The sequence below is a fragment of the Podarcis muralis genome, chromosome 4, assembly GCF_964188315.1.
Source record: "Podarcis muralis chromosome 4, rPodMur119.hap1.1, whole genome shotgun sequence".
Taxonomy (NCBI): domain Eukaryota; kingdom Metazoa; phylum Chordata; class Lepidosauria; order Squamata; family Lacertidae; genus Podarcis; species Podarcis muralis.
Window position 1 is genome coordinate 72,863,505 of NC_135658.1, and position 20,815 is coordinate 72,884,319.

Consider the following 20,815-nt stretch of genomic DNA (forward strand, 5'->3'; position numbering starts at 1 on the left):
AGTGGGAGAGTAAGAAGCCCTGTTGTGAAAGTGTCCTGGCTCAGTCTTGTCTGGATCCAGCTCATTATCAGTTGCTACATGAAGTATATAACGTCAAATTTTAAAGGACAAAGCTCAGCTAAATAAAGTGACAAGAGGGCGGCAATGAGACCAATTAAATTAGTTACACAACCGTGAACAGATTCGTTTAGATCATGACACACACCCCTTACATCTTTAATTAAAAAGTTACAGGGCCTTTTCATTTAAATATTTATTATAAATCACATTTTACAAGTGCTAGACAAAAAAGGCATTATAAAAGCCATAACAAACATACAAAACCCTGATAAAGCACTTACTGTAGTATGATACCAATGAATTAACTGAACAGTTTACCTTATAAAGAATGAGCAATAATTCACAAAGATCCAGAAATTAACTACACAGAATCCTTCAATGTTGACAGTATAAAAAGAAATTAGGAAATGTTATTAAAAACCTTCAATGATTTGACAAATTATCTCTCCCTACACATTGCAGAGCATTTCCTCTGATTTTAAAAGTTATTTCCTGTTAAAGCTTCAGGTAAAAATTATGTTGTCTTTATCCAGCATATAGTACTATTCTAGCAGATAAAACCCTTATTTCCATATAGCACATATTTATACAGTTGAAGAAAAAGAAAGAAAATTATTTCTTTTTACAGCTTGTATAAAGCACCGGTTTCTACAGATTTCAGTATAATTACAGTCTTTTGAGTACACCTACTTTGTACTTAACATGCCACCTTCCAGATTAAGCATAGCCAAGAGACATGATTTGTACTCTAAGCCATCGTGTTGCACTCAGAATGCGTAAACCTGATTGCATTATCTTTCATCTTTATTTTGATATTCTAAACCAGCGCAAAGTCCTGCAGATGCATCCTCCTTCAACATTTGAGACAGAAGTTAACATTTATAACAGGTGCTTGGAGATGGCACCAAAAAAAACCAGAGTGAAGTCATCAACACTCAAGTTCAGGGCAGATTTGGATAACCAAAAAGCAGAATTTTCAAGCTCCCACTTTAGATTTTTATGCAAGGAGGCTCACCCTGCTTTTCATAAATTTAATACATTTGGAAAAATTACTCTTAATGCAAGAATTCAAGGCAGCGCTCAGTACCAAAAGGTACTAAGTCCCCTGTAGGAATACTATCTCTGTTTCTGCAAGCACTTCTGCAGTGATTGAGTATTTAAAGTGTAGCCACTAAATATACTTTAAGTCAGTGTAGAACCTGAGACTTTAGCACAAAAAATTAAGCTGTAATTTCTCATCTCTGCTACTTGCATGCAAGGGGAACAATCCAAAGTCAGCCATATTGATTTCAGTGTGAGTGAAGTACATTAGATCGTTCCCACTGAAAAATCAAGGTGTGTGTATAACTTTAGCAAAAATTTCTGTATTCTGTAAAAGCAGATCACCTCCAAAAGTTTAAATTATGGTACCTGTGGAGTAAACTTGGTTGCAAATAAGTTTTGATTTTGACGAAAAGCAAAGCTCTCTCCTAAACTCTACCAAACATACTGAACAGACTGCCAGTCTTATAACATTGAAACATTATATGCAAGAAAGAATTGGACATAAGCAAGTGAGCACTAAAGAGCTTATAAAGGTATCTGATATGTGGCGTCTTATTTGTTGGATGCATTTAATTTTTTAAAAAATTGTTTTGTAAAGGCAACTTCTTGTTTTTCTTCAAAGTGTCCGACTATCAACTGAGTGCTATACAAACCTAAAGTACATCTCAACCGTCAATAAGATGCTTATGTCTACTTCACATTCCCATCTGCATATCAGCAAAATTATAGAAGCTGTCTACTTCTCTGGAGGCCGATGCCTTGTCCTCCGATACAAAAACCTGTAGTTTAAAAGGAAAATGAAAATCACTAACATGCCCTCAACCAGATGATTTTATACAAGATTCTATTTTTTAAAAACTGGATCATATTGTTAAGCCACTCCTACTACTGAGTCAATTCAAGTTAAAAGCCAACTTAAATCCTGGATAAAACAGTAATACCAAAGTGAGAGAAACATGTTTTGTAGTTGGCTTGTTTCAAACATGCCATAGTTATCATTAACCACAGTTTGTCAATTTGGATACTGCAGGCTGTGGTTAAGCAAACACATTGGACCAGTCACTATGCTTCTATTAAGCCTTTCGCCGAGGGCTGAAACATATGCTGCCCCGAGCCCCTTGGATGAAGGAGGGGATAAAGTGTTAAAAAGTAGTCTTAATTTTGAAAGTTAGCATTGAATTAAAAAACAAACTGGTTTCAGAATCAAGCACTCTTGTGAATAACTATATTTCAATAACTAAAGTAACTGGCAAATGATACCAATAGTTCTAGAAAACTCTAGAACCTGTGCTGCTACTCACCTTCGCTCCACTGAAGACATTAACAACAATGTCTTGGCACGCTGCTACAGAACCGTCACCACAGAACTCTAGCGCAACAACGGGACCTAAGAAAAAGATAGTATTTTTGTCGTTAGGAATTTTCAGATCTTTGGCCCAAGGAAAATATCTGCACTCTTTTCACAATAAGAGCAGAAGCAGTCCTTGAGAGAAAAAGCTGTATCTCAGAAAACAAGTCTAGTGTTACACCAGAAGTCTGAAACCTACACAGAACCTCTCTCTACACTCCCAACTATTTTCTTCTGCTAACGCTACTGCCCCAACAATCCAGAATGAGGTTTCAGTGAAACTACAGAAAAATAGCCACCTAATCACAATTTTTACCAAAAAAATATTTATATATTCATTTTATATTATTTATATACTACCCTTCATTCAAGGATCATAGGGCACATTACAGTATAAAAACACATAACATACTAACAAACAAGACAATAACCCCCCCCCCAAAGTTTGAGAGAATACAACAGCATTCCCTCAAGTCTAAATATATGAACTAACATACCGGTACATTTTGACCAGCAATACATGTTTGAGAAACAATAATGCCTGTTTAAATATTAGGTTTACCTTTTGAAAAAGAAAATGTTTATGTAGAAGGGCTTAGCAAAGCAACTGGTAAATTTCTTAACTCCTTTATATAAGTCTTTCTTCAAAAGATATATTTAAACATGCAAATCAAAGTGCTTCAATGACTTCATGGGGAAAACAGTACATTACACTAAAGCAACTAAAGGTTTTGTCATCCTTATTTGCTAAACCAACAACAATTTCAGCAGCAAATATATTAGGAAAGCATGAAAGACCAGGCAAAATATTGACTTTCTGTTTTAAACAAAAAAAGTGAGCATTATCCTGCTGGTTAGAGGTGGACATAATATGGTCTATAAAACACAAAAAGAAATAAATTAAGTTTCAGAAGTATTACTCCATTTTTTACGGGAAGGATAATGTTCCTATAAAGATGAAAATGTTCCTATAGGCTGTGATTTTCAAAACTTCTTATTGCAGTTGGTTTTCCTGTAGATATGCGACAAAAGGAAAATCTTGCAAAATCTTTGCAGATGGAAGAAATTAAGAATGTCATGCATATGATGAAGACCAGGAAAGCACCAGGGCCAGATGGGCTTCCTACAGAGCAATATAAGGCATATTTATACTTTCTGACCCCTAGGTTTTGCTGTGTTTATCAAAAGCCTTTGAATTAGGCACCCTGTCAAGCTCAATGTATGATGCATATTGTTTCTGTAGATACCTATTTGGACTTCTGGAGGGCTTATATCAACTCGTATTTCCAACTTTAGATGTAAGAACTAATGACAACTGTATTCTCAATGTGAGATTATTGTTATTGTGCTTTTTTATGTCCTTTAAAAAATTTTTTTTATGACACTTAAAATGTGTATCAAAGAATACAACTTCAATCGTTTTATTAAGTAAATTTAAAGGAACGGAAGGGTTTGTTTTTTGGAGTAGTCATACCTTTTTCAACTAAAGGGATAAATTCAGTCGCTCTTTCCTGGAACACTCGCCGAGCATCATCTGCTTTCATGGAAACCTCTTTAGTCTGCACTAGCCAGAAGCCTTTGCCAGTCATCTATTTCAACAAGAATTAGAATTTCTTATAAATTAACTAAATATTACTTAACATACCATTTTGCTTCCATAAAGACTATAACCAATATATGCAAAAAATAAATAAATCCTGTTTATAATATTCAGTCATTTGCTTCGCCTTTGTTTCTTTATGCTTCCTCCCAGAGGTGGGAACTGGAATAAAATAGTGGGGAGGGGGGCAGGTAAGCTCTGCCCCACATCTGAATGCAATGCATGTCAACCATGGGAGGAGACGGTCCCCTCAAATATTTTATGGTGGGGCGAAGGGAACTTAGGCCCAAGGAGTTGGCTCCTATGCTTCTTCCCCATTTTATTGAACCTCAGGTTATCCACAGCTATTATGTTCCAAAGTGATAAGCCACTGTGGCAAGTGCACAAATGAAAAATGTGAGGGCACCCACAGATGACATGGGGTGGTATATAAATGGTATAGCTAAGGTTTCTGCATTGCAGGGGTTGGACTAGCTGACTCCTGGATCCCTTCCAAGTCTTAAGATTCTATGGTTTTATGATTCTATGAAATGGTGCTCTATGGAAAATTATTTGATGCGGCAGCACCTTCCAGCAAGGCAATCTTCTTCAAGTCCCACTCCCCATACAGTGCAACAGAGACCCTTCCTTCACTAGGGGGACAAAGGTAAAGCAAATGACTGAATACAGTGGTGCCTCGGGTTACAGACGCTTCAGGTTACAGACTCCACTAACCCAGAAATAGTACCTCAGGTTAAGAACTTTGCTTCAGGATGAGAACAGAAATCGTGCGGCCGCAGCGCGGCAGCCCCATTAGCTAAAGTGGTACCTCAGGTTAAGAAGAGTTTCAGGTCAAGAACGGACCTCCAGAATGAATTAAGTTCTTAACCTGAGGTACCACAATAAACAGGAATAATTTTCTTGATCATAGCCTTTTTATGCAAGCTAACTGGACACAATCCATGGTCTTATCCAAATCTGATGAATTTTCTCCAATGGCTAGGTTAAAAGAAATAAGTATGCTACAGGATGGAGTTACAGCACCCCACCCTCACAGTAAATTTCCTATCTGCACAGTGAATGTGGATATAGGAAAACGGATAAATCCGGAGCAATAGTTTGGCTATACCAAGTACAACTTCCTAGCAGCCATTTTGAAACTAAAGAGTAGTTTGGCACTTAAACGTACGTCTCTAGAAAGGTTTCATAGTTTTTAAGAAATACAAGTCAAGATGTGAGAGACAGCCGTGTGTTTCTTACCTCATCAATTAACTTTCTAGCATTGGCAGTTGTATAATCCCCAGCAAAGAATACGGCCAGGCAAGATTCTTCACTGTGCTTTGGACGTCTACCCTGCGTAACTGGAATTATGCTCCTGTTGGCATCCGTTGAAATCCTGACAGCTTTCAGTTCCTCAGCAGTTGGCAGTGGTACATGGTCCTGAACTAAAGCGTCCGCAGCTAGAAGACTCCAGTTGTTCTCTCCCGATACTGGTGTGAAATCATGGATATTGCTCCATGTATTGTTAAAGATGCTCAGCCCTGCGTCTTTCAGCTGCAAAGCCAGCTCTGGATAGTAGTACTGGAAACACCCAAACTTCATACCTGTAGATGATTCAATGATGGGTTGGGTGGCACAGCACAGAAAGACGTCCATCTTTCTGCAGTCCCGGGTACGAAATTGTTGGCAAGCCACAACACATTTACAATCTTTGCAATCGCGGAAAAACACACTCCCTTTCACAGGTCCTAAAAATATTCGGCAGTTTGTACAGTCATCAATAGTGATTGTAGCTGAGTGGTCAAAGATGTAGATATTGCAGTTTTCACAGTCCTGAATAACAAACTGTTGCCCTGCAACTTTCCCAGGTAAACGTCCTACTGTTTCGTCCTTGAGTCCAGAAAACATGTAGTCTTTGGGATCAATCTGAAAGAAAAGCACAGGCATGTAGCAAGACAATACGCTTAATAAGCTATCCCTAAGAGAAAGTTAGCACATTGTGGTGAATGACTTACTTCTTTTGTGACATTGCTGTATTTCAAAGTAATATTTTCTCTGTTATTTATATAAGCAACTGTCCTGTTACTCAAGGATAAGAGATGCAAGAAAAGAGATTCTTTTTGGACTGATTTTTGTTGCCAATGAATGTACAAGTGGCATACAATGGTCAACCAGTCAGATATGAACTTGTGCCATGAAATAAAACTGATCACACAGAAGTGATGCCTTTTCACTGATAGAATAACCTTTTGCAGAACAGAATTGCTAAGGTTTACAGTTAAATATGTACGCTGGGGAGGGGCTGTAATTCAGCAACAGAGCGTATGCTTTGCTTGCAAGAGATCACAGGTTCAATCCACCTTCCCTCCCCACCGGGGGGGGGGGGGGCTGGGGAAAATACTCCATCATGAAATCTTGAAGAGCCACTGTCTTTCAGTGTCAACAATATTGAGCTATATGAACCGAAGATCTGACTTGGCATAGGGCACCATCATATACTCCAGACTAACTTTAATAAGGAAAGGACAGAAGAATGATTACTGTTTTTAGGGAGTATATTATAGTTAGGTAACTTTAGGCTATAGATAGCAAGCCAAGTTACAACACATCCACAACGTCAACAGATAATTCAGGTAATTCAGAACATAATAATTTAATAAAATTAGCCAGCAAGTCGTATTACTGCCAGAAACAGAATACAAATAATGTGCTTTTAAAAACTGCTATTTACTTAGAATACTCATATTCTGGTCTATTATACCAAGAGTGATTAAAAATCACCTTTCAAAAGACTCTCAAAATAAAAACCACACTCAAATCTAGTACAGGAACAGAAGCATCCATGTAGAACCAAGACTATTCAGGCTGCATTTCATGCCATCATTTTTGTTCTTCCCTGGTGTCATAGCGAATTGAAGGCCAAATGCTAAGAGCTGCTTTGTTTCCTTTTTGTCTTCTTTCCCCATTTTATTTGGTAATGTTAAGAATGCAGTTGAAGCACTGTTGCAATCTAGTTTAACTTCCTCAAATATTCATTTTCCTCCCAATTCCTTCAAGGAGCAAAAAGTAAAACTGACTTTTAGATACTAAATCTAACATTTGTATATTACCATAATGCACGGTACACAAATTGGTAACTTGCAGAATGCAGTTCTTATCGACTTGAAAAAGTTCATTCACACGAAACACTAAACTGTGACTTGGTGATAGTGTTAGAAACTGAGATATGAAAGCTAGGAGCTAAATGGCACCTTAAACCTAGCTTCTGGGCACAACAATGGAATGTCTAGGCACGCTTTTTTATATAGTAAGACTACAAAGCTGAAAATGAATGAACTGCAGCTAAAATATTATGTTCATTTTTCACATGGTCTAGTCCTTCCCCTGCCCACCCCCCTAATATTCTTAAGAGGGTCTCTTCTCCAGTCTTCAGAGAGTAGCTGGAAGTGGGAAGACAGAAAAAGATCCTCCTTTCCTTCCACTCTGCAGTTTTAATCTGAAATCTTAGGTGCAGTACTGCACCCCAGAGCTCAGAAACTGCTCATGCTAATGAAATTCCCTTTCGCAAAATGTGCCTAGAACAAAGGGAGTTTCGAACACTGGTGATAGAAGAATGGTGCCACAGTAAGCCTTGCTCCTTCTGTATAGTCTTAAGAAGCAGTCTGGAATGTTTTGCTTTGTTTGCCATGACATCCAAATTGTGACAAACCATCATTAACATTAACTATGGTTTGTTGAAATGAGGCAACTTCAAAGTTGCATCTCTAAACCTTTTCTAAAAGGGATCCCTACATATGCTATTAAACCCAGGTAACATAACTATGTTAAAATAACTATTCAGTTTATTTACTAAATCCCTTATAAAAAAGGAAGTTGATCAGAAAGGGGGGGAAACTCCCAAGTCACATCACAGTAGTATTTTTGCTGTGAAATGTTCTATTTATACACTACATGCAGATACATGTACATAGTTTTCTTTCTAGCCCCAAGTGGAACTAAAATTGCCCAGAAAGCAAAGTTACACATATTGCTGGGAACTGTCACACGTTTTAGTTCTCTTGTTCTGCCCTGAAATATGCTTTTAAAAGTGTATTGTGAATGTTGAAATTATATAGTCCAGGATTGAGCAAGGCAGGACAAGAAAAGATACAAAGGCATGTCATGAACTCAGGAATGGCCAGTAATGCTGTTCTCTGTAACTGCACTGCACGAGTGTGTGTGGCCTGTTCAGTCCTGCTTCATTCCATGCTCATATACCAGATATTTTATTTAGCCTACTGGCAGAGCACAAGAGAATTAAAAGAACAGGCAACCAGAGAGCCAGTGTGGTGTAGTGGTTAAGAGCAGTAGTCTCGTAATCTGGGGGACCGGGTTCGCATCTCCGCTCCTCCACATGCAGCTGCTGGGTGACCTTGGGCCAGTCACACTTCTCTGAAGTCTCTCAGCCCCACTCACCTCACAGAGGGTTTGTTGTGGGGGAGGAAGGGAAAGGAGAATGTTAGCCGCTTTGAGACTCCTTAAAGGGAGTGAAAGGCGGGATATCAAATCCAAACCAATTAAAAACTATAGCTACAACACCACAAGTTCATACTATCTACTGTACTACAAATGGTTTTCTTGCCTCATGTATGAAATGTACCTGTAGGAAACTCTTGAAAAGTGGTTACAGGCACACTAAAACCTGACCTACTTTCATCTACATTCACACAAGCCCTTCAATAAAGTGAGTTTTAGGACCTAAAATTATCTGAAATTAAGGCTCAACCACATTCTTGATTTTCTAGCTATATTTGAAATACGAAAGTATAGCCAATTAGATTATGATTCTCTTGCTAATGCCAAACCATATATTCTAAAGAGCTGCAGTAGGCAGATCAGAATCTACTGGTAGATCTCGCAGGCATCTGCAGTAGATCAGCAAGAGCTACAGACTCCCAATTACTGAACAATGTCTACAATATAGTATTTTTATGTAAATTAGGCTGCTGAAATGAAGAAAGCTAACAAGGAGTGGACTTGATTTAAAATCTTAATTTGTTTCTAGATGTTGGTTGGTATCCATCAGTCTCAGAAGACAATGGAAGAGTATGTCTTCTGGGGTGAAGTCAAACTGTTGTAGAGTTATAGCACCTGCTGTGAGGCATATGAAGGCATCCGGTTGTGCTCTTTACCACGTAGCTTCTTCTCTCTGCGCTCTTCCCAACTCAGTTCCTAGGCTCAGCATGCACTCATAGGCCTGTAGTTCTTTAATTCTGATTACATGCCTTCTCCTTATGTCCCTAGTCCCCCCCCCCCAACCCCTGTTCTTAGGGTTCAAGTAAAAAACCAAGTAGATTTGACAAGGCTGGTCTGCTCACTCCTGCTATAAAAGAGCAGGAGAAGATGACACTAGGAAAATTTATACAGAACTAGCCCTGAATTAGAGTGTGTGTGTGTGTGTGTGTGTGTGTGTGTGTGTGTGTGTACCCATACTACAGAGAGAGAGAGAGAGAGAGAGAGAGAGAGATTTTAATTCTCAAAAAGCAGGTCCTCATATAGCCCAAACAGCACCACTTTGCATTTTCAGAGGAAACCATGATTTGCACAAGTACAAAACAAAAACAAAAACTTGGGGCAGACGGACCTAAGCAAGCTATGAAAACAACCCAACAAGGTCTAGACATAGATTCAGAACATTGCCTGGACACTGAGGTGGGAGAAAGAGAGTATCTAGAAATTTGAGGTGGAGTATTTCACACGGCAATATTTGTTGCAGGTCGCACCTGTGCAGTATTTATTACAAGTCCTTCTCATCAAGCAGCCTCGTCTGCCTTAATTCCAATCCTCCCCCATCACCATCCGTTTTAAAACATATTAAACTGGTGGCTTTATTTAATCCACTTAAGAGCCTTAGGTGACAAGGGCATTTGACCATGGTTAAATATAAATATAAACCTTAAATTTAAGTGTGTCAAGTCTGCTGCAGGTAAGTCTGCAATGCTTTAGAATAGTGGTAGCACAGGGAATTGGTACAGTTTACCTAGGCACTCTCTTTAAAATGAAGGACTATTCCCTGAAACACATGGGCATTCATATGCTATATGCAGTCTCAGAAAAGGAACAGACAGGCCTAATGACAAGAGGTGGGGAAAGTGCAGTCCTCAAGACGATGCTCGGCTGCACTGCCATAATCCCTGACCACTGCCCATGCTGACTAAGCCTGTTGTGAGTCTTGCAATATCTAGAGGAGCACAGATTCCCCACCTCTAAGCATGCAGGATGGCAGATATTGGAAAATCAAGCTCAACAGTAACTTCAAATGAAATGACATTTGAAATAACACACCAATTAATATTTAACCTGATCACTTCAACAGCATAGGTAAAGGTAAAAGTACCCCTGCCCGTACGGGCCAGTCTTGACAGACTCTAGGGTTGTGCGCTCATCTCACTCTAGAGGCCGGGAGCCAGCGCTGCCCGCAGAAACTTCCGGGTCACGTGGCCAGCGTGACGAAGCTGCTCTGGCGAACCGGCACCAGAGCAGCACACGGAAACGCCGTTTACCTTCCCGCTATAAAGCGGTACCTATTTATCTACTTGCACTTAAGGGTGCTTTCGAACTGCTAGGTGGGCAGGAGCTGGGACCGAAAGACGGGAGCTCACCCCGCCGCGGGGATTCAAGCCGCCAAACATGCGATCGGCAAGTCCTAGTCGCTGAGGTTTTACCCACAGCGCCACCCGCGTCCCAACCTTCAACAGCATACTGCATGTTTATTTCAAGGACACTGTCACTCTGAAGAATGGAATTGTGTTTCATTTCCATATCTAAGTTGGGAGCAATTCATACCCTAACATATAAGAGGATTCATCCTATGTAGGACAGTGGTTCTCCAAGGGGGCAGTGGGATGGCTGACGGGAGCAGGCACCAAGAATCTAGGGCAAGCACCCCCAAACTCAGCCCTCCAGATACTTTGGGACTACATTTCCCATCATCCCTGACCACAGGTCCCGTTAGCTAGGGATGATGGGAGTTGTAGTCCCAAAAAACATCTGGAGGGCCGAGTTTGGGGATGCCTGGTCTAGGGGCTACCAGGGGCATAAATGATTAGAGGTGTAAATGACTATCAGACTTTGAAAAGCTGGTATCACCGATTTAAATGCATAAATTATGCTGAATGAAACTAAATAGTTTCATTGGATTTTGTATACAGTAATTGTGCAAATGATTGTCACTGTTTCGCGTTTTACTGCCTAGAATTTTATTGTCTTGCTATCTTCCTTAGCACATCATGCAAAGCACTTTTCTCAATAAAGTTTTTTTTACAGGGGATGAGTTTATGGAACCAAGGGGACAGTGGACTAAAAAAAATGATGGTGTCATACAAAGAAACATTTTAGACTCCTTAGTATCAGATCTATCAAATTGCAAACTATACTGTTTAAGGGAAGTTCCTTTCATTACCACAAGAGGAAGTTGAGTCAAAAACTACAGAAAAGCTTCCTCCGTTGAAATCACCTCCACCACCCACCAAGCACATGACCATAACATGAGTCAAGTGTTACATTACCTCTAAATTTTGAAATACCCAATGCACAGAACCATCTAAACAAAAAATAATTAGGGATCCAGGAAAATAAAGTGTATGCGACCTCAAAGTGCGGCTTACAGAGTGTTGTGGAAAGAATGCAATTAGTTAGCAAACAAGCACAGAATCCTCTGCGGGAAACAGCTGCCTTGGCTACTACCTGCACCCTCATTGCCAATTCACAAGGGGTTGTGGTGGGTAGGAGGGATGAAATAAGAGGAAACCATTATGTTTTACAATCAGATACACAAGATTACAATGATTCCCTCTTTGCTCAAAATCCTAGAGCGATAACTGTATCAGCTGCCAAACACAAGCTGTGCTGAGGTACCTCAAAGGGAAATCGATTGGTGGCATGATTTGAAATACCCTTCGCAGGCTGCTGAGAGTGAAAGTACAAAACAGCTTATTCCACAACCCGTTGTTGTAGTCTTTAGGATCCCACAACACTTACTATGCATAGTAAGGGTAGATTTAAGGAGTTAGATAACCACCTTCCTTAGGGATAAGAAAGGGATGCGCTAAGTGATGTTGAGCTTGCTCCTTAAGCAGGTAAGAGGATAAGACGTGCTGGAAAGGGAAGTACACGCAGAGAGGAAGGAAGAGTAACGAAAGACAGAAGACGTGTAAAAAGAAAGGAACTCGGGACGTCAGCAGAGAGGCGCCGAAGAAAACAGATGATGAGCGACATGGAAGTCCACACGTAGCAGAATTGCTTGCACAACATTAAGGACATTAAGGTACCCGAGCAATTTTGGACCACAACCACCATCCCAGCCTACGGAAGGGCGTCTAAATACAGATTTTTCTGCAAAAACACCCCCCCCCTCACGCTCAGATCCAAGAAGTGTGGCTCCTTCCACCCACCCTCTCCCGAAGAGGCACTTGGAAGAGCCGATGGGAGGAAACACCCAGGCTTCCGCCGCCACCCCAAGCCGACCCGTGTCTGTTCCAAGGGCGTTCACACGTGCATCCTTGGCAGAAGCAGCGGGGAAGAAAGGAGCCCCAAGGGGAGAAAGGGACGTCCGAAAGGGAGGATCACGCGTGCAGTCAAGGGAGAAGCAAGAGGGGGAGGAAGAAAGGGAGGGAAGCAGAAGCGCGTGCAGCTGGCCCTGGCGGGGAGTGGGCGGCAGGGCGGAGGGTTACCTTGGCTCGCTGGTCCCAGCTGTACTGCGGCTGCTTCTCGGCCTCCGAGGGCACCGCGACGTCTCCGTCCCCGCTCTCGCCGCCGCCGGGCTTCGGCTCTTTGGCCTGCTTCCTCCGCTTGGAGAAGAAGCAGCCCATGGCGGTTCACCACCTCCTCCGGCCACACCGCGCAGCCCGCCTCCGGGATCGCGCAAGGCAGCGGCCACCACCCCAGCCGCGGCTCCCGCTAGCCGAATAAGCCTCGCCTGGCCCCGCCCTCCGCTTTAAGCGCCCGCTTCCGGCTTCAACCTCGCCCGTCTCCCAGGGCGACGGAGGAGGCTCCGCCCCCATTGGGCGAGCGGCAGCCTATCGGCGGCTCGGGTCGGGGCCGTCAATCGGACTCGTTGACGAATCGGGAGGCTCTCCTCTTCCTCCTCCCCTGCCTGAGCCTGGAGGCAGAGGGAGAAGTGGGTTTTTTTCTTTTCTCAAAAAATAATAATAATGGAGGGAATCACTCGCTCCTCCTGTTCGTCACACTTTGCTGTCTTTCAGGGCGTGAAAATAAATAAATAATCCCTGTATTGCAAGGGGGTTGGACTAGATGACCCTTGGGGTGCCTTCCAACTCTACTGTTCTATGATTCTAAACAGCCTTGGGGTCTGAAATAACCCCTGGGGACGGGTGGGGGGAGTGTACTCTGTACATGCTCAGATGCAGGTGTGTATGTTAATTGTAGCCAGGTATGCTGCAACTACAGGCTCATATTTGGCAAAAGGCACCAGGGCCAAGTGCTTGTTCATTTTCTCCCAAAATTTGGCCCTGCCCAATAACTAATGTGCTCTGGGAATTATTTTATGGCCTCCGTTAAGAAAATGTTATTGCATTTATCAGGGTTATGGGTGATGCTGTAAAGTTTATAGCATAAAGAGTCTGCCATTTGGTTGTGTACTAAACAGAGTTTGTGGCCAAGGGCACCACGCCCCATTGCTTCCCTCAATCTCATTAGGTTTTATTTCACATTAAATGGGAGACAGATAGGAGTGCAATCCTATACACCTCTATTCAAAAGTAAACCCCTTGGGACTTTCTCCCAAGTAAGTGAAGAAAGGACTGCAGCCTTCACATAATAGAACTTACAATGGAATCCTATGCTGCTTCCTCAGAAGTAGGCCTATGAACCTTAAAATACTAGGCTGTCTGTATATTAATAAGGAATAAAGAAGCAGTGGTTGCTTTAGCTGAAAGTTAGAAGCTTCAGCACAGACAAAAGAATCTACTTCTTCACAGAGTGTGTACTTAAAACAAAAGAATTTGTGACCACAGGATGTAGTGATGCCACCAACTTGGGATGGTTTTAAAAGGGGATTAAACAAATTCATGGAGGATAAAGCCATCACTGGCTACTAGTCCTGAGTGCTGTGTACTACCACCAGTACCAGAGGTAGTTTGCCTCTGAATACCAGTTGCTTGCAGGCAGTAATTGTATGATGTGTATAATAGTTGTTCTTCTGGAATCATCATTCAAGGCTATGGAAACATGTAATAGTAAGATCAATTTGTAAATGAAGAGCTTATGGGACTGATTCCCTGTGTTCCCATGTTGCAGTGCAGAATTCAGTCTATTGTGCTAGCCACTGGGAAAATGAATTGCTCACTATTTTGTATCCTTCTTCTTTTGCCTGATTTCGCACAGGCTTAGGCAAGCCTAAACAAATGGAGTTCAATGGATACACAACCCCATTTTTGTGTGCATAGTTAGTGAGAAGTAAGCTCTCCTGTATTCAGTTGACAGGCAAAGGGAATATGTTCCCCACATGAACTTGAACTCCTGTCATCTCTGACTATTGGCCATGGTGGCTGGAGCTTCAACATCATTTGATAGGGCCACAGGTTCCTCACCCCTGTTCTGAGTAAACATGTATAGTATTAACATGCTTAACAAATGAATAACCTTGCTTAATATTTACCCAACAGAATATATGGTAAACATTGCAATTCTCTTTGGGAAATGCTGCTAGTGGACTCCAAGGAATTAATTATCCCAGTTGTTGACAGTACAAAATATCAAGGGACTAAAAGGAGAGGATGTGTGAAAACAGTTACACCATAAATAATAATCTGGCTCAGATTTCCTATAATATTTAGCATTCAGTTAGAAAGCAAAGGTGGTCAAATTGACCTATTAGAAAAATGTCAAAACCCACATTACAGCAGTATCTTTATTAAGCCAATGTGGCAGCATGCAAGCTTTTGAATTCTCCACAATGCTTCATTAGGCTAGAAGGTAAACAAAACAAGAGGAAGGGAGGGGTGGAAAAATTTTGCTGATATTGGAGCCAAAGATGGAGTCTGCTTTAAGTCACAGTCTTAAGATGAAATATGGGAGGTGACAGACATTTATATGAGGTTCTGCAATGTACTTTGCTGGCTTGAGGTTGCACCAAAGAGTGCTGGAAAAAAGAAACATATATAGTAATGTTGCATGCCACCCCAGTCAGATGGGTTGGGTAGAAATAATGAAATAATAATAATAAATAATCTCAAAGTGGTGCGAAATTCCAGAGGTTCCAGGTGCTTGCTCAGAATTCGGTTTCTTTGGAATGAGGAATAGTGGAGACTGTGGTATCTATGATATATGGTTTTTAAATGAAGGGCCTCACAGCATTAACACCCCAAGATGTCTTGCTTCTCCCACAGTCACAGCCTTGGATTCAAGCAGAAGTCAAGCATGGTCGCACTTTCTGGCTTGTGCCTGCAATCTGCTTCTAGCCCAGCTCTCTCTCACGCTGGCCTCTGTCTTTCTCACTGCCATCCATTTGCCCTCTGGGTCAGAGCAACCTCCTTTGCTATACCTTACTTTGGTCACTATGACCCTTGCCTGGCTAATTCAACAATGAAAGCCTCTGTTAGATTTTAACCCTTGCTGAATCCAAGAATTAAGAGAGGACTCATGCATCAGATAGTAGAACTCCCCCATAAACGCAGGATAGGAATTTTTAGAGTTCACATACATTATATCAGTAATCCTTACCGCAACCCTATAAGGCAGGTCTCAGTTTAACTATCCTCATATTGCAGATAAAAGGCTCAAGCTGACTGACTTTGTTAAGGCATCAAGTGAGACAATAGTTGCGGTGGAATTTGATCTGGAATCTTACCTATGTGCAAACATTACTCCACACCAGCTCCTGAAGCACAATCATAGAATCATAGAATCATAGAATCATAGAGTTGGAAGAGACCACAAGGGCCATCGAGTCCAACCCCCTGCCAAGCAGGAAACACCATCAGCGCACTCCTGACATATGGTTGTCAAGCCTCTGCTTAAAGACCTCCAAAGAAGGAGACTCCACCACACTCCTTGGCAGCAAATTCCACTGTCGAACAGCTCTTACTGTCAGGAAGTTCTTCCTAATGTTTAGGTGGAATCTTCTTTCTTGTAGTTTGGATCCATTGCTCCGTGTCCGCTTCTCTGGAGCAGCAGAAAACAGCCTTTCTCCCTCCTCTATGTGACATCCTTTTATATATTTGAACATGGCTATCATATCACCCCTTAACCTCCTCTTCTCCAGGCTAAACATGCCCAGCTCCCTTAGCCGTTCCTCATAAGGCATCATTTCCAGGCCTTTGACCATTTTGGTTGCCCTCCTCTGGACACGTTCCAGTTTGTCAGTGTCCTTCTTGAACTGTGGTGCCCAGAACTGGACACAGTACTCCAGGTGAGGTCTGACCAGAGCAGAATACAGTGGCACTATTACTTCCCTTGATCTAGATGCTATACTCCTATTGATGCAGCCCAGAATTGCATTGGCTTTTTTAGCTGCCGCGTCACACTGTTGGCTCATGTCAAGTTTGTGGTCAACCAAGACTCCTAGATCCTTTTCACATGTACTGCTCTCAAGCCAGGTGTCACCCATCTTGTATTTGTGCCTCTCATTTTTTTTGCCCAAGTGCAATACTTTACATTTCTCCCTGTTAAAATTCATCTTGTTTGTTTTGGCCCAGTTCTCTAATCTGTCAAGGTCGTTTTGAAGTGTGATCATGTCCTCTGGGGTGTTAGCCACCCCTCCCAGTTTGGTGTCATCTGCAAATTTGATCAGGATGCCCTTGAGTCCATCATCCAAGTCGTTGATAAAGATGTTGAATAAGACCGGGCCCAAGACAGAACCCTGTGGCACCCCACTAGTCACTCTTCTCCAGGATGAATAGGAACCATTGATGAGCACCCTTATCTTATCTTATCTTATCTAGACTTACCTGGAAAGTACTCAATGGGTGCATTCGAGTTAAGGATGCCTAGTGTTTCTGTACCAGCATACACATTGCTATTTTTCTAGAAAAAGAGGTGCCAGAACTCACCATGAACGCCTCCATTGTTCTCTTATAATGGCAATGGCACCCTCCTGAGAGGTGCCAGAACTGTGTTCCAGCGAGTTCTGGCTGAAAAAAAACCCTGGACAGCAACTTATTTTTAATTTATTGGTTGCGTTTATATTCCACCTTATCTCCAAGGAGCTGAAGGTGGCGTACATGGTTTTAATCCTCACCCAGCGGGCTTCATGGCTGCGTGAAGATCTGGACCCTGGTCTCCCAGGTACTAGTCCAAGACTGTCACCACAACACCACAAAGGCTCTCTTGTTTTTTTGCTGGAGGGGCACTGAGAATGGAACAGGCGTTGCGGCAGCCCCAAACCCCAAGCTTCCCACTAAGCTCCCTTTTCACTTCTAGGTTTGCAATTTCTGAGAGAGCAGCATCGACAAGAACTGGATGCCCACCCTCTAGCAACTCAAGGGACTTTGAGCTTTCTCTACTCAGCTTGTGGTGCACCCTGGCTGCGGAAGGAGGCGGTAGCATGGCCTGCACCACTTCAGGAAGTGGCGGGGGGGGGGCGCCTTACATCGAATATGCTTCTTTAACTCTCGCCCAATTAAGCACAACAACAACAGTCAGCAGCAGACCTTTCCAAGGCAGCAGACGCGGGGAGCATTCGGACACGACATTCCCCCGGAAACTATATATATATATTGTCTGCAATGGTACGGCCGTTCTCCCGCCTGGTTCCGCTGCCGGCGCAAATCCCGCCTCAGTGCGGGAGCGCAAGGAGGTGGCGCCGCCGCCGCAGCCGCGCAGCTGGGAGCGTGGCAGGCCTTAAAAGAGGCGGGGCGGCGACGGCAGAGGCGAGAGACGGAGCAGTAGCAGCAACGCAGCGAGGACTACAGCAGCCGGCAAACTTTGCCTGCCGGGGCCTGCCTACCGGAGAGGACCCGCGCAGAGGCGGAGTCTGTCGGCGGCGGCGGCGCGCGCGCCACTGGGGATGAAGCTGCTGCTCCTGGCTTGGCGGCCACAGGCTGAGCGAGCGTAAGAGGCTGGCCAGGCATTGCAGAGGCTGCGGGCGGCTCGGTGCGCAGCTGCTGCGGGCCGGAGGAAGAGAGAAACACCGGCGGAGGCGGAGGCGGCCCCAGCACCACCAGCAGCATGACGCGCCCTCCTCCGCTCCTGCTCCTTTCGCTGCTGCTGCTGCTTCGAATCCCCGGGCCGTGCTCCGGGGAGCGGAGCAGCAGCGCCCTGGAGGAGATCGCCACGGAGAAAGAAGCCGAGGAGAGCCACCGGCAGGACAGCGTGAGCCTCCTGACGTTCATCCTGCTGCTCACGCTCACCATCCTCACCATCTGGCTCTTCAAGCACCGCCGCGTCCGCTTCCTTCACGAGACCGGCCTGGCCATGATCTACGGTGAGGCTGGGGGTGCGCGCGCGCTTGGTTCTTTCTGGTCCTGGAGGAAGGAGGAAGGAGGAGAAAGACAGGGATGGGGAAAGAGATGGGTGTGCGCGCGAGAGAGAGATAGAGATCGCCTTTGATGCAAGCGCCTGCCGCGAACAAAGGCTTGTTAGCACACTTGCCTCAAATCCTGTAAGCAGAAGAGGGAGTGTGTGCGTTTGTTTGTGTGTGTGTGTCTTGCAAGGTCCTTCCGTTCCTCGCCTTGCTTTTTCTCTCATTCATATACGATGACACAAAACTCTTCTGTATGTTGCGCGCGCGTTTGTGTGTGCCTCCCCCGCCCCCCTCCATCGAAACCTTATTTATTTGTGGAAGCGCCATGAATGTCAAGGCGATTTGCTAATTCCACCTGCCCTTGGCTGTGGAGGCGGGAGGAGGAGAGTTGCATTAGATTCCAAAGGGGCGGGAACAGCGACTGTGCCTGTGGCAAAAGGATGCTCTATGGAGGTCAGGGTGGGGGGTACATGGTGGGGTATTAGATGGGCGAGGAGGCATTTGATCTGGTTGCTTGGAAACCCCCCGCCCCATCGCTTCTTTGCCTGGTGGATGTGACTCCATTCCTCCTCTGTTTTTTTCTTCAGTGTCTTCAGATATACATTATGGTTGTTTTGTGGTGTCTTGCTGGTGTCGTTTTCTCAAGGCCCAGGGTCTGGATAAATGCAATGCACATGTGTGAGCCTCTTCTCAAGTCAAACCTGCACCTCCTTGAAGAAGAATGAGCATCCCTCGAAATGTGTGCAATTAGCCAGGCCTCTGCTATTTCCTAATTCAGCGTTTCCAAGCTAATGGGGGAACAGAAGGTCAAATTGCTTTGGGCATCATCTGTTTTCTCTCTATATACACACCACCATCACCATATATACCACTATCGTAAGAGGCAAATTATGTAATGTGCATTTCAGAGAGGGCTTTTGCATATGCAAAATCTCTGAAATGCACATTACATAATTTGCCTCTTACGATGGTGGTTTGCAGGCTTGTTTAGGGTCATAGGGAGTGGGACAGAGGCCAAATGTCAGTTGCTTTTTACATAATGGAAAAAAATTAGAGATGTAAACTATGTTTTCGTGTCGCTTCTCTTAATGGAGATACATTATTATGACATGCTGAAATGTCCCCTGAGGAAACCTTCAGGCCTTATTTGAATGCTGCTCGCTAATTGAACTGGTAATGTGCATGGTGGTGCAGAAGTTAAATTTCTGTACGGTAAACATTTCAATTGTAGTCTTGACAGCAAGATTCTGTCATGTGCCACTTTTGGATTACCCTTTTGGATTCCCTTATTTTCTTACTGGGAATAAACTGGGCATAATTTTGTTGTTGTTGTTGTTATCTTGGACTCTGTACAGGAAGACTAGACACATCTTTAAACATTCATGCTCCTTAGCTGGAAGCTTGGCTACCTGCTAGCTTTGTGTTTTTTGTTTTTTTAATCTTTGGCCCTTGATGCTTCCTGGCTCCCTCCTGATTGTGCTGAAACTCTGCACCAGGAAAGGTTACCCAATGCACCTTAAATCCTTGTGTGTGGTCATGTGATGAAATTAAGTAAATACTGGTTTGGAGCTGTTCCATTTGCTGCTCATTTTATATCAGATTTCTAAAATGGTTCAAAGTTGCAATGCACAGATGCCATGATCCCTGACTTTAGATCTGATTTTTATATCTCTTGCACTATTATTGTTCCCTATCATTGTATTTACTTGGGTTTCATTCTGCTGCTGTGCTTTAGTCTGTTAGACGTTACGTTTGTGTTTAATTTGGACATTGTTATGATCTTAACTTTTCTGTAAGCTGCACAGAGCACTTGTTCTTTGTTTTTTTTGCTAAGTACTGTAATTAAATGAGAAAAGCTTGGCCTTTGAAAGGTTTTGGTGGTGGAAGATCAAAGTAAAAGTACCATACATTTGTTCCTACTATCTGATGTGGCACAGAACTGGGGAATTGTGATCAGCTCAGTAGCCACCAGATTTGATTAATGACTGGTGCAGAGCACTGCATGTGTACCTACACTGACATATATATAACCTTGTGCTATTTTCCTTTTGCATCTTCAACATCTTAGCAATTTTTAAGTGTTCAGATTTTGATCATAGGCAGAAGTGTGTTGATTCTCAAACTCTGGGTTTGATTACTGTATATGGTTCTTCTTTGCTGGTAAAAAATGAAATCTAAAAGGGCATAATGTCTGCTCAACATTCCATGGTGCAGATGTTTATTCTGGTAAGGAAGTGCCCATGAATGTTTGCACTGGGCAAAAAACAACCGTTTCCTCCACAATAACTGTTCAACAAATCCTTAAAAGTTTAAAACAGTTGAA

General features: G+C 43.1%; 2 protein-coding genes across 3 annotated transcripts in view; one reads left to right on the plus strand and one right to left on the minus strand.

The window, feature by feature from the left end:
• Positions 1–238: 238 nt before the first annotated feature.
• On the minus strand, positions 239–13,011 carry RP2 (RP2 activator of ARL3 GTPase). Its single transcript, XM_028727808.2, has 5 exons — positions 12,743–13,011; positions 5,292–5,957; positions 3,927–4,041; positions 2,406–2,491; positions 239–1,883 (listed from the first exon to the last, which is right to left on the minus strand). Exons 1-5 carry the CDS (start codon positions 12,878–12,880, stop codon positions 1,800–1,802), a joined length of 1,089 nt encoding a protein of 362 aa, XP_028583641.1. The 5' UTR covers positions 12,881–13,011; the 3' UTR covers positions 239–1,799.
• Positions 13,012–17,770: 4,759 nt separating this feature from the next.
• SLC9A7 (solute carrier family 9 member A7) overlaps positions 17,771–20,815 on the plus strand; it is a 52,736-nt gene continuing 49,691 nt past the window's right edge. The window contains exon 1 of one of the 2 annotated variants that reach the window (XM_028727809.2): positions 17,771–18,453. In XM_028727809.2, the coding sequence (XP_028583642.2) occupies positions 18,198–18,453 (256 nt within the window). In that variant the 5' untranslated portion in view covers positions 17,771–18,197. The remainder of the gene's footprint in view (positions 18,454–20,815) is intronic. The other variant, XM_028727810.2, reaches the window with a different exon arrangement.

Bases quoted from the DNA above. Each gene is read 5' to 3' on its own strand.
- RP2 (XM_028727808.2), bottom strand. From the start codon at position 12,880: ATGGGCTGCTTCTTCTCCAAGCGGAGGAAGCAGGCCAAAGAGCCGAAG. The intron at 5,958-12,742 runs GTAACCCTCCGC...CTTTTCTTTCAG, and splicing joins GCTGGGACCAGCGAGCCAAG to ATTGATCCCAAAGACTACAT. The intron at 1,884-2,405 runs GTGAGTAGCAGC...TTTAAACTACAG, and splicing joins ATGTCTTCAGTGGAGCGAAG to GTTTTTGTATCGGAGGACAA.